Below are 13,573 nucleotides of genomic sequence, written 5' to 3' on the forward strand. Positions count from 1 at the left end.
TGAAGGTCCATATGCAGATCAGTGGGATCAGAGAACCTGGGCGGTGCCTTTAAAATCTAAACCACCAGGAGAGGATAGACTCAGGTTTCTGCTAATTCGTTGCTATTAGTTGCTGTGGAGCGGAGTCTGTTTCTTGGCGATCCCACGTGCTCCAGAGTAGAACTGCCCCATAGGGTTTCTTCCTCTCACAGAACTGCTGGGTGGGGCCATGAGCCGATTCGGTTCCTCCGTCTCCTGGCAGTGGTTCCCCAGGTAGAGTGGTTCTTCAAGCCACAATCACCCCGAATCCATGAGGTGTTCCCAGGGTCAGATTACCCAGTATGCTAAGTAAATACTGATTTGCTTGTTTTTATTCAGTAATCTGTAGCCAACAGTTTTACATTTCCATCGGCTCCCAGTTTCTGTATTGGGTGCTTTCTCTCTGTCGGGGATTGTAAATTTGAACAGGGGCTTTGATTCTGTAGGAAGTTGCTGGGGTTGAGCGAGAAACAGGGCAGCCATCACTAGAATTCGAGTCCTTGATGAGGGGGGGATGTGAAAGTGTTCACTCCAGATTGGTAAATTAATCCAGTAGCCCAGTGCTAACCGTGGTAATCTGACACTGGATGGTTCCTTAAATGTCATTAAGCTTTCCTAGTACTTCTATGATCAGCTCAGGGGGTTTTTTTTGTTTGCTTTGGTGGGTGTTTAAAAGTTATACATTTATATATTGTTATGGTTGAGAATATGTACAGGAAAGTTTGCACCAATTCAACAATTTCTGCATGAACCGTTCAGTCACACTGATTTCCCTTTTCGAGTGTGTAAACACGCTTACGCTCCTTTTCCGAGCTGACCTTCCGTGGAAACCCGTTGCTGCAGAGTCGGTGCTCGCTCAGGATGGCCTCGTGGTGCAACGCCTCGTGGGTTTCCAAGGCTGGGAATCTGTATGCCACTAGACTGCCACCTCTTTCTCCCACACAGTGGCTGGTGGGTTTCCACCACTGAAGATGAGCACTTAACTACTGCGCTGCTTCCCCATTCCCAAAAAGGCACGCCCTCTTAGGTTCCTGTTGAATCTGGGGAGTTGCCACAGTCAGTTTGATCCCATAGAGATAGTTCTGAAAGGAGCACAACGCGAAAGCAGGTCTTTTTTACACCCTGCCATTGTGTCCGTTCTGATGCACGGTGATTCTGTAGGACAGGGTAGACCTGCCCCTGGGCTTTCCGAGGCTGTACAACTGTACAGGAGCAGAAAGTCTCATCTTTTTGTCTCCGTAGAGTTACTGGTGGGTTTGAATTTCCAACCCGGTGGTTAGCAACCCCACCTGTAACGTGGTCCTACCAGGGAGCAGAAGCTCTAGTAGTTAGCCCAACATGTTAGTGAACTTGTTCTTTGTTTTATGAAGATTCCAAAAGAGATTTTTTTGTTTGCTTTAAAGTTTAAAGATAACCTCAGGACAGAGGTTTTAGGGGTTCATCCAACTTTCATGGCCTCAGAAAATCTGGATTCCATGAAAATTTGATATTGTCTTTTGTATTTCCCTCTTTTGACCAGGATTCCTCTCTGAAATCATGGATCTAAATGCTCAGTACACATAGCCGGGCGCCATTAAGTCTGATGGCCAAGGAAGCAGTTGTTCATAGAGGCGATTTGCCGCACATTCCAGACAAGATCCGTTTTTAGTCCTTAGATCATCATGTTCTATGTGTGTCAATAACTATTTTCTTTCGCATGTAGCCTCTTCTTTCAGCTTCATGGACTCGTGCGATTTTGAACTGGAAAATGTGTGTGGCATGATCCAAAGTTCAGGAGATAATGCTGACTGGCAGCGTGTTTCCCAGGTTCCTGGAGGGCCACAGAATGATCACTCCAACATGGGCCAGTGCAAAGGTAACAGGAGCAAGATCCTTCTTGACTTGACGCTCAATGGCTACAGCTTCTGACTTTGCTATGAAAGATTGAGACTTTATTTCTAATTACTCTCAGAATTATCGAGGATAATACATTAGATTGCAACAAAGGAATGGGATTTGTGACTTTTAATTAGGATATGGCAAAATAATTTTTGCCATTATTCCTGATTTTTTCTTTTGTGAGTTACGGTGATGCGCCTATCCATAAAGGCCCTAGGGTAAAATGGCACCTTCTGGAAGGGCTCTTGCTTGAGGGGCAATCGACTGTCATCAAAGGGAGTTGATTGCGACTCCTGATGACCCACAGGAGGGAGTAGAACTGTTCCTTTATGTCTCTGGGACTGAATCTTTAAAAGAGTAGATAGCCTCACCCCCATCTTTCACTCCTGGGGCTGCTAGTGGATTCGAACCACTGACCTTGCAGTTAGCAGCCCAATTTGAAAGGCACCAGTAGCCAGAGTTTCCTCACCACAAGTTCAGTGAGGTTGTTTCCCCGGGAGGTTGTAAAATAGAAGCAACTCTTCCCAGGGAACAGCACTCGGCTGGTCACTATTCAATTTCAGAATATCCGCGGATTGTGACTTACGAGCTCCTGTTACAACAATTCTTAAAACGGAGGTAAAAAGTGTAATTTCTTTCATTCTCTTCAGATGACTGCCTTTTTTCATCCCTATTTTGGTTTAGCTGTAAGTACTACATATGAGACATTAGAATTTAGGAACAAGCCTTGATCATTCCAATGAGCTAGGCAGGGGGATGATTTCAACAAAACAAGCCACATTGCCACCCAGTCGATTCTGACTCACAGTGACCCCGTGGGAAAAAGAAGAATTGCCCTTGTGTGTTTCTGAGGCTGTAGATCCTTCTGGAAGCAGATTGCCACCTTGCTCAGTATTTTTGCTGAGTAGCTTTGAGCTGCTGGCTTTTCAGTTAGCAGCCGAGTGCTTGACCACTGGGCCACACGGAGCCGTTAAGGGGCAATTAAACCGGGGGGAAGGCGGAGCCAAGTCGGCAAGATGGCGCCGCCCGCGGTCCTGCGCCCTTTCTCCCGGCTGCTGACCCCGGCCCGGCTCCCGAGTAGTCTTTCAGCGAGGTCGAAGTTCTACGTTCGGGAGCCGATAAATAGCAAACCTGATTGGCTGAAAGTTGGGCTGACCTTGGGCACCACAGTCTTCCTGTGGGCCTATCTCATCAAGCAACATAATGAAGATGTTTTAGAGTATAAAAGAAGAAATGGGTTGGAATAAACGATTGAAATACTGATACAGTCTGCTCCGTGTAGTGATTGCAGGAATTCTTCTGGATTCACTAATCTTTTGGATGTAAATGAGAAAGAAAAGCTATTTGTGAATGTATATCTCAGCCTTTGTGGGTTACTTCAATATGTGAAACAAATTAAAATACTTCCTTATTCTTCAAAAAAAAAAAAAAAAGGGGCAATTAAACCATAGCCATCAAGTCAATTCTTACTCAGAGTGACCTTACATACCTTATATAGGGTTTCTGAGGCTATACGTCTCTACAGGAGCAGAGTCTCCTCTTTCTCCTGCGCAGAAGGTAGTGGGTGTGAACGTTGATCTTGTGGTTAGCAATCTAACACTGACAGGAGTCCTTAGGGGAAAGGAGCTGGGGTGGTGTCCTGGCTACATATTGGGCTGCTAACTACAAGGTCAGCAGTTTGAAACCACCAGGAGGAAGAGAAGGCTTTCTATTGGTGTAAAAAGTTACAGTCTCAGAAACCCACCGTGCTAATTTTGTCCTGTCCTATAGGGTCACTAGGAGTCAGAATCAACCCCAAAGTAGTGAGTTTGGTTTTTCTGGGATAGTGACATGGGGGTTGAGGGGAAGGGGAAGAGTTGGGGAGTTTTGGGGTGGAGGAAGGGAATAAGACCCCTGTTTCTGTTTTTGAAAGCTACTACTTGTAGTAAGAGAAAGGTAGCCTCATGTGGTTTCTTTCATAAACTGCCTCTCCTAGAAACCTAGTTAGATGCCTAATACCAACCAAACAAACAATAGCAGCAAACTCCCACTCAAAGCCACTGTCATCAAGTCCATCCAAGGTATATTGATTCTATTGGACAGAGCAGACCTACTCCACAGGTTTGCTGGGCCTAAGCATCGAGCAGGCAGCCTCATCGTTCTCTGTTGGAGTGGCTGGAGAATTTGAACCACCAACCTTGCAATCAGCAGGGCATGTGCCCGGCATATAGTGGGAACTAAGCCAATATTTGAAATAAGACAATGAGAATGAATAGGTGCCTCCCAAACCAGAAGTTCGAGCTTTGTGCATTCTTAGAGTTGACTTAGAGCTAGGGTGAGAACTGTAAACAACAGAAGCAGAGAACTGGGGTCCTGGTGCAGGACTTTGGAAATGATCTAGTTTAGTTATTCCCAACCTTTTCCCTACGAATCTCGCTGTCTCATCATTAGAATGAGGGCCCCCATTTGATGGTTGCTATACTTCTCATATTTCTAGAGGTGGAATGACTTTTCTGTTGTTATTGTTGTTAGTTAAAGTCAAAGAATTTGGGAAGCATTATAAACAAGCGACAGGTCAGCACAGAGGTTGGCTTTCTTCCTCCGGCCCTCAGTGCAGTGTGTCTGGCCCTCTGGAAACTATGGAAAGGCTCTCCAGGGGTTAGCTTGGTGAGACATTGATGCTAGAACTGGCCACCAATGGAGGTGTCTAGTCACGCCCCCTTGGGCTTAATTTCTCGCTCCCTATTTTATAGTTTCAGAGTGTGCAGTTCTCTGTGGCATCTTACCAAGGGTAACTGGTCCCACTTACAGATCGACCAGGATCGGGGACACTTACAGGGGGTCTTTGCATCATCTGTCTTCTGGTCCTGCGGTTTGGTATTTTCTGTACCACATTCGCTCTTTCTGTTTGGGGTATCATTTGATGATTCAGCGTACTGTATCTTTTTAGCCCACAGCCTGTGAAAGTAAGAAAAGATCAGTGTCCACAAGCAGACTCCTCCTATTGTAAGTAAACATCTTCATAGATGACAGACAGGGTTGAGTTTTGCTTTATGATAGCCATCCGCTAGCTTTGCCAAGTGCCAGATGCAGAGCCAAGACTTCGGAAGTTTCTGCTTTGTGATTTAGATATTGGCGTTAGCTGGGCCACCTGTCAGTGACCACGGCTAACAGACCCAGGTTCCAGTATGTGTTTCCCTCAATTCTGTTTTTGTGCTTTTTAACAGATTCTGGTTTCTTCATGCATTTTGACAGTAGCTCCGTGAACGTGGGAGCCACAGCACAATTAGAAAGTCGAACGCTGTACCCGAAGCGAGGATTTCAGTGCTTGCAATTTTATTTGTATAACAGCGGAAGTCAAAATGACCAGTTGGCCCTCTACGTCCGGGAGTATTCTGCAGGCCATGTGAATGGCACTTTAGCCCTTGTGAAAGAAATAAGAGGTACATTCTCAACCTTCTCATTCATTGCGTGGGTTTAGCGTGAGGCCGGCTTCCCATGCTCTGGTAATGCCACAACTTACCAGAGGGCAGAGGCGATTGATGGACTCACTGCTTTTCAACTTAGAAGTTGGCCCTCCTTATTTTATCCGTGCGTAGGGAAATGAAAAACAACGATCCGTTGTGCACTGTGGGCTGTGACAGTCATTTCAGAAACTGTCTATCTGTCTCTGACACGGCCGTGGTCAGTTCTTGGCAAGAAATACAGATCCGATGCGGACTAGCTTAGATGAAATGGGAAAAGCTCTAACTCAATGTAAGGGCATTGTGCAACGGACGAGGGAGGAACAGGCCTCAGGGAGAATGGGCCTTGCCCCTGAACATTGGCAGTGACCTCTCATTTCATCTCCCAATGGCTTCTATGTCCATAAGCACTCTGGCTGTTTCAACCCCTAGCTCAAATCTCATCAGATGTATCAGAGTGGAAAAGGGAAACCCCCTCACTCCTGCCCCCTTCAATTTCTAGATTAAAAAAAAAAATCTCAGCGCAGGCCTTTTGATTGTTAAGTCGAGTTGAATTCAACTTCTGCAGCACTTCCTGAATAGGGAGAGGCTTTCGGCTTTCATCTAATCAAGTGTCAGGAAGGTGGGTCATGTTGACCACCCATGAAAACAGATGATTTAGACTCTAATTCACCCCATAACCACTTTCGAGGATTCTCTGACGAATATTGTCTATTCTGCACATAAGCAGAACACAGAGCGCTCATGAAGCAGATGCTGTGGTTTGCTTATCCATGTCTGGGAAAGGGTCACCTTTCTGAGATGAGCGTCCAAATATACCAGAGTACAGTCTGACCCCAGAGAAAGGCCTTGAAGTAAATGGGCCAGGGCCGAGGGGAGTGAGAAACCCATTCTTTCTTGGTGATCACTCGTCAGTGAAGCCCATTGTAAGTCTTGTGTCTCCACCTCACCGTATGTCTTCCCATCGCCTGTTGTCTTCTTTGCAGTAATAATGACTCTTTTGCAGAGATCCCCACTGGGAGCTGGCAACTTTACCACGTAACATTGAACGTGACCAACAAGTTCAGAGTGGTATTTGGAGGAATCAGAGGCTCTGGTTCATCATCGGGTGGCCTGTCGATCGATGACATCAATCTTTCAGAAACACGGTGCCCTCATCATATCTGGCACATAAAGAATTTCACACAGCTCATCGACAAGCCAAATGGAAGCGTCTATAGCCCTCCATTTTATTCTCCTAAAGGCTATGCCTTTCAGGTTCAATTGAACCTGAACCATTTGACTAACGTAGGGATCTATTTCCACTTGATCTCTGGGGCCAATGATGATCAATTGCAGTGGCCCTGCCCTTGGCAACAAGCCACGATGACACTCTTGGATCAAAATCCTGACATTCGGCAGCGTATGTCCAACCAGCGGAGTGTAACTACAGACCCATTTATGACCACGGGTTCGTGACTCATTTTCTTTATTGCTTATTGCATGCTCATTACTTTGGGAGGGGCGGCTGATGTGGGAAAGGGAGACCGCACTGCCAGGTACCTAGGGAACTTTGGACCTCAAATGCTAGGATCCAGCAATATTTAGGGGGAAATTCTTAGCAGGGACGGATCGCACCTCCCAGGGAGGAGTCAGGAATGCCAGCAAGGACCCTGAGAAATCGAGAAGATTTTGTCTGTACTCCTGGGAACTGAGAACCACAGACAGGTTCCAAATGTACAAGGAGTGTTCATTTTCGAGTCTGAAGGACGTTGGTTCAAAGCCAAGGTGTGTTCTTCACTAGTTACATGACCCCAGGTGAACCATCTTTCAGAATCCTCAGTTGTGAAACTGGACAGTATAGGCAGTCCTTAGGTGACAAAAGCCTGCCTTAACGACAACTCCTACATGCCCTCTGATGCTATCTAAATTGGTACTCATTTTGAAACCATGGAACTACCCCCTATGGCCATCACAATCGCCTTTACTTGCCGTGCATGCTGAAAATGAAAAGGCTTTGAGCCTTGTCTTGCACTGACGCAGAGGTGGGGAATGTGTGAGCCACTGGCTGAAGAATCCAAACCAAACTCACTCCCTCGAGCCATTTCTGACTGATAGAGACCCTACAGGGCAGGGTGGAATGGCCCCTGTGGGTTTCTAAGACTAACTGTACAGTATCCAAAAGCTTTGTCTTTCTCCTGAGGAACAGCTGGTGGTTTCAAACTGCTGATCTTGCATTTGGCAGCCAACTTGTTGCTCAGTACACCACAGCACTCTGCCAAAGAAAACAAAGCGAAACAAAAAACTCATTGCCACCAGCGCTCTTTCAGGCCTGGAAATCGTCACTACCAGCTACTATCACTTGCCTCACAAGAGAAGCAATTCCAGACAGCACGTTAAGAACCCAAACTAGACTCACTGCCATCGAGTGAATTTTGACTCATAGCAGCCACTTAGGACAGGGTAGAACTGCCCCTCTAGATTTCTGACACCGTAACTCTCTGCAGGAGTAGAAAGTCCCATCTTTCCCCCTCGGAACAGCTGGTGGTTTTGAACTGCTGACTTGGCAGTTAGCAGCCCAACATGTAATCACTGCACCAGCCGGGTACCTTGCTAACGCACACATTTGGGGTGAGTTAATTCGATTTTTGACCAATATGATCAGTGAATGCTATAACTATCCAAATGGCCTTTGACAGAGGAGAGGTTCCCCACCCCCGCACAAAAGTAAGGCTAAACAAGAATCGTATGCACAGGGCCTAACTCCCCCCCACAGTGTACAGATAAAGGGGTAGATCTTGTTTGTTACCCGGGGATTGCCTGTAACCAGAACCTCACAGATTTGTTCTGAGAATTAGTCAAGATCAAGTATGATCCAGAGGACAGGTGGACAAGGTTGTTACAGACACTGAGTTCTCCAGTTCCATGCTTCCCTGGCCTTACCATTGGGATTATAGAAAATAATCCAGCTTGGGACTGGGGGAGTTGTTTTGCTCAGAAAGAAGTTCAGCAGGTGCACTGGAGTGTCAGGGAGGATATGGGAACGGATTCTAACTTCTTGTTGTAGAGTTCTGGAGGATTTGCCAATGGTGACATCATCCCTCGTTTTTCAAGTCACCAAAAGGAGCATTGCCCAGAAATAAATGATCACATTTCTAATTTTAAAAATCCGTTGCCCTTTGGAGACCTAATAAAAAATGGTAAACTGAATATTACTGCCAAGTGAGATTCCTCTGTATTGAAAGGGTGGACCCAAGTGCCAGAGAAAGAAAATGAAGGGACTTCATGTGATGAGGGTGGGAGGAAGGATATTCTCAGAGGGAGTAGCAGTGCAGGGATTTGACAATCAGCATGTCTTCACTTCAAACAAACAAACAGCCATTTCTCCCTAAATGACCGTTAGAAGGGTTCAGGGCTGAGTGGGTCAACACCTTTTCCCTGAAGCAATACTTTTTGTTGTCAGTCTTCTGAAGGACTTTGGTAAATAATTGAGTTGATGAGATAAAATGCTCTACGCGAGTGTTACAAACCCTCTTAGCAACATATTGCTTTAACTCAGTTCAGAGCACTGTCATGAACGCCAAACGGCACTAAAGAAAATGTCTAGTGGTCAGGGGAGTTTCTGCACGGTTCAGTCAACGTCGATGTTCTCTCCCCACCTAGGAAAAATTTGCTACCTCCACTCAGATTGCAAGGTATGGTCCTTCCTGTCACACAATCTCAGTTCCTTTAGGACAGCCCCCCGGAGCCAGCCTGTGATTTGCCAGGGAATACATCATGGGTCGGTAGCAATCATTTAATTATTGGAGCTCCATCCTAATTGTGTTTCCCATGGCCTGCTCTTTTCTTACCACTGAAAGCTATGACGCTGCTGAACACAATCCATTAATACAAATTGCCTTTTTCAGATAATGGAAACTATTTTTGGGACAGGCCTTCCAAAGTAGGAGAAGTGGCTAATTTCCCTAATGGAACTCAGTTCAGAAGAAGTCGGGGCTATGGGACCAGCGCCTTTATAACCTACCAGAGACTGAGAAGCAGAGACTTTATAAAAGGAAATGATGTTTACCTCCTTCTGACCATGGAAGGTATGTCAATACAAGCAGCGTTAGAGAAGCCACCCTTTTATTGTGTGGCCATTCATCACTTACTGTATTCATCCAGTTTGGGGTATATTAGATAGTGGTGTGGGAGGAACTGGGTGTGAGTGATTTTTGGGGGGGTCAAGGAGAGTATGAACCATTAATAATATGAAAATAATTTAAATCGAAGCGATAAGGCGTCTAGAGTGAAGCATTCGCTCATCACCACACAGAGCAGGAGATGGTAACCTTGAGCCTGAAGAACATGGGAAATAAGTTAAAGCACGGCTGTTATATTTAAGGATCATACTTCAGAATTATATGCAAGGATGCCAGTCATAAAAACATCACAAATCATACGAAATTCAACTGGAAATGGCCTACATCCATGGTTTGTTTAAAAGATGTTTATCTGTATAATACATAATTACATCATCGATATGATACATGTCAACTACTCACCTGTCTCAACTACTTACCAAAAGGTTGGCAGTTCAAATCTCCTCAGTGGTACCTTGGAAGGAAGACCTCGCAGTCTGCTTCAAAAGATTACAGCCTTGAAAATCCTAAGGAGTGAAGTTCTACTTGGTACACATAGTCTTGTCATAAGCTGAAATCTTAGTGGCAACTGGTTTAGTTCTGAAGATAGGCCATTGCTCAAATTATAGTCAGATTCTCCCAAACCTGACAAATGTGTACATAAATGGAAATAATTAGGTATGATATCTGATGCCAGCTAGTTAGATGACTGTCATAATAAATAGCACATGATGTACCTTTTTATGCATAAAAAACAACTAAAAACACATTCAGATATACTAAAACATATTACCATAATACTACAGTAATAACAGTAATGGTTTGAAGGGTGTTGCAAGGTAGTATCAGCTTGTTAGGATGCTTATTTATAGCTTCCAACTTTAAGATAGTAAGTTTACTGGGCATTAAGAGTCATCGCTACAGGATGTATGTATGTAAATCAGACATTCATAATCCAGGGACTGCCTGTCTGTCTTTTGGCAGTAATAATATTTGTCTATTGTCTTGTAGAATTACTTACCCACGGTAACTAATGAATACATTTTTCAGCAAGTCTGTGGCTTCCCTGTTTTATGCAGTAGGCTTTTAACTCATTTACTATTAAAACCCACTTACATCTCAGCAAAATATCCACTTAAGATGGAAGGAAGCACAATTAAAATCCCCGAAAGGCTGACCTTCAGCAAAGCAGAGTAAAGCAAGAACATACCAGTTGGATCCCATTAGTTTCACCAAGCCAACAACCACTGACCTTGGGCTGGAACCCTGAATTCCCTTGCACCTGAACTCTGGTTTCCTTCTTTGTACTCTTGAGTGTTGGGATCAAGTTCATGGGATCCTTGGAAGCCTCCCTGCACAGAAAGTGTGTGGTTAAGCTGTAGCCTTTGCAGGCTGGCCCGGCTCTCTTTTGCAGGTAGATGTCAGCTTGCCCACACATGACAGTAAAATAAGGGCTTGGTGGCACTGCCTTTTCTGGATTGGAGAGGGTGCAATCCTACCACTTAAAAAAACAAAACAAAACTCTATTAGTGGAAAATATTTGCATTTTCCTTCACGGACTGGTTTCTGCCTTACACGGTCTTGCTTTCACAGACTTTGCTGTCCCTCATTGCCTGTGAATGCGGCTGAATGAGGCTACAGGAGTTCCCGAATATCGCACGCATCTTAAACCCTTTAGGGAATGTGAAGTTCAAATGTGAAGGCAAAAGCTGACTTTCCATCCCTGCTCTTCCCCCACGCCCTTTAGATATCTCCCATCTCAATTCTACACAAACGGAGCCCATCCCACCCCCCGCCATCAAGGACGCCTGCACAGACTTCACCTGCGAGAACGACGGCATCTGCACCCTCCACAACGACCAAGCCCAGTGCAGGTAAACGAGAGGCCGAAACGACATCGTTCACGCAATGGGCGACTCGAGACTGATGTTTCCTCTGGATGGAAGCCGCTGATCGCCACATAAAAATCACGCGTAGACCATTGTTTGCTCTCCGTGGTGCTTTGTGCAACCTCCAGTAGGGCACTGGTGACCTAGTGGAATAGGCACTGGGCTGCTAACTGTAAAGTCAGCAGTTCGAAACAACAGCCGAACTCAGGAAGAAAGACGAGGCTTTTCATCCCCATAGCAGAGCTTTACAGTCTCAAAAATCCATAGGGGCAGTTCTGCTCTGTCGAGATGCGACAGAATTGACTCGCTGTGCGCGGGGCTTTACTTATTTAGGGTTACAACCACCAGCACAATGAAAGAGCATATGGGGAAAAAAAGTCCACATTTTATCCTAATTTCCTGAAAAAAATTCTGTTTGTTATATTCTGATTAACTGAAATATTCCTCGCAAGTTACATCTTATTAAATCCTCGCCACAATGTGGAGCAGTAAGGGTGCTTGATCCCATTTTGCAGCCGGAGATCCTGAAGGTCTGAGAAGGTGGGACTAAGGTCTGTTACGAAGAGGTGGAGGCACTAGGAGGCTGCGCATGAACCTGTCTCTTATAGCTAGTGCTCTGCCCCCAGAGTCCTAATCCCTGTAAAGATGCCCCTGTTTGGAAACAGAACTTTCCCTGTGTTATGACGATGAAGTCCCAGTGAGCTCCTTTCTGGGAAGGAGCGGTTCCTGATTCCTGCCTTATAATCAGCCTCTATGTAAATGACTAGTCACAAGTCAGTTATGATGTAGGTAGGTCTTTTTTTTACCTCCTCCCAGGTTTTATTATTATTACATTTATTACTAGCTTCACAAATATAATCTTATTTGTCTTTGGGGACTGGAAACAGTCCAGAAAACTTTATAGATACGTGGCCAGGATGGGGGTGGGGCTTCAAAAATTAGTTGAAATGTCCATTTCTCTTTTCCCAGGATCTTTTAAGCCTCGTTGCATTCTAATACATACATACATTAAAAAAGGACGCAAATCATTAAAACTACTCTGATGATGAAGAAGAGTGGACACCGCTGGCATTTGTCACTTGCAGCAGTAGCTCCACTCGTGGGCGGGTCTGGATTTCCCCCCAGGATGGGGATGATGAGGCTACATTTTGTTTTGTTTTCCGCTCATGACAATGCACCTTTATGGGTATCAAGAGCTGCCCTACAGGCATTTTCTTGGGAAGCTTTACTGTAACATCCTGGTTCGTCCCTCCAGGCATCTTTTTGGTCTAAAAAGTCAAAGGACATTTTAAGGGAACACAACTTGAGACCGTTGAGGGGACTACCACTCCTGCTGTGACGGTGTGAATGGAAACGTGCCGAATTCTTTGAGGGGTGGTGAGAGAGATGCAAATACTGCCTTCAGTGGTGGACAGGCTAGATGGAGGATATGTTAAGAAACAATAGCTTCACATTTTCATATTTGGGCTAAATAAAAGTTTCTATGATCTTGTAGCAGTGCCTCTTTATTTCTCCTATTTAGAAGAACAACCCGAGGGCAGCTAACGGGGCTGTTTATCTAGATGGGTACTCCTCATGGCATTTGGTTCTGTGGTTTGGAGGGTTAGAGTCATAGTTTCATGGGACATCCACGTTCATTGGCCTGTTGGCATGTTTAGGGTTTCAGTGCTACCTCCTCATTTGGTGTGTAGTGGCTGGGGTCTTACATGCTTACATGCTTATCGTCTAAAAGATACCAGTTGGTCTCTATTTACCTGAAGCAACAGGGGAGGAAGGAGCATCAGGGATAGGAGGAGGAATTTGAGTGCGTAGGTTGATTGCCTCCATGCATGTCAAGAGTATCACAAGAACTGGGTGGTCCTTGGCCACCATTACTGAATGTTTTGATCATAGATTCTGTACAATCTTAGTAGAAGCAAAGTGGGCCAAGGGGATACAGAAGAGAATTTCAAATTCTCATGGAATCCAGAACACCGGAGACTACTTCCTTGAGATAATCTTTAAACCTTAAAGCAAAAATGTCCCCTGAAGTCTTCTTTAAAACTAACAATAGTTTAAAAAGTAAATAGCTAAACAATAGTTAAAATAGTAAATAGTTAAAACTAACAATAGCTTAAATAGTTTAAATAGACACCAGCCTTGAAGATTGCGCTCTTTTTTTTTTTTTTTAATTAATCAATTTATTGGGGCTCATACAATTTATCACAATACATAGATCAATTGTGTAAAGCACATCTATACATTT

The 13,573-nt window shown here is 44.8% G+C and overlaps 2 protein-coding genes across 2 annotated transcripts in view; both read left to right on the forward strand.

Annotated features, from left to right (window-relative positions):
* Window positions 1-13,573, forward strand: part of MEP1B (meprin A subunit beta) — a 65,644-nt gene that overhangs the window by 46,019 nt on the left and 6,052 nt on the right. Inside the window, exons 9-13 of the mRNA XM_045296032.1 lie at window positions 1,721-1,873; window positions 5,103-5,318; window positions 6,346-6,789; window positions 9,227-9,406; window positions 11,187-11,313. Coding sequence (XP_045151967.1) covers window positions 1,721-1,873; window positions 5,103-5,318; window positions 6,346-6,789; window positions 9,227-9,406; window positions 11,187-11,313 — 1,120 coding nt within the window. The remainder of the gene's footprint in view (window positions 1-1,720; window positions 1,874-5,102; window positions 5,319-6,345; window positions 6,790-9,226; window positions 9,407-11,186; window positions 11,314-13,573) is intronic.
* On the forward strand, window positions 2,896-3,309 carry LOC101657196 (NADH dehydrogenase [ubiquinone] 1 subunit C1, mitochondrial). Its single transcript, XM_013004777.2, has one exon. It carries the CDS (start codon window positions 2,913-2,915, stop codon window positions 3,141-3,143), a length of 231 nt encoding a protein of 76 aa, XP_012860231.1. The 5' UTR covers window positions 2,896-2,912; the 3' UTR covers window positions 3,144-3,309.

The sequence above is a fragment of the Echinops telfairi genome, unplaced genomic scaffold (assembly GCF_000313985.2).
Source record: "Echinops telfairi isolate 266 unplaced genomic scaffold, ASM31398v2 ScPeMD7_7400;HRSCAF=8409, whole genome shotgun sequence".
NCBI classification, from domain to species: domain Eukaryota; kingdom Metazoa; phylum Chordata; class Mammalia; order Afrosoricida; family Tenrecidae; genus Echinops; species Echinops telfairi.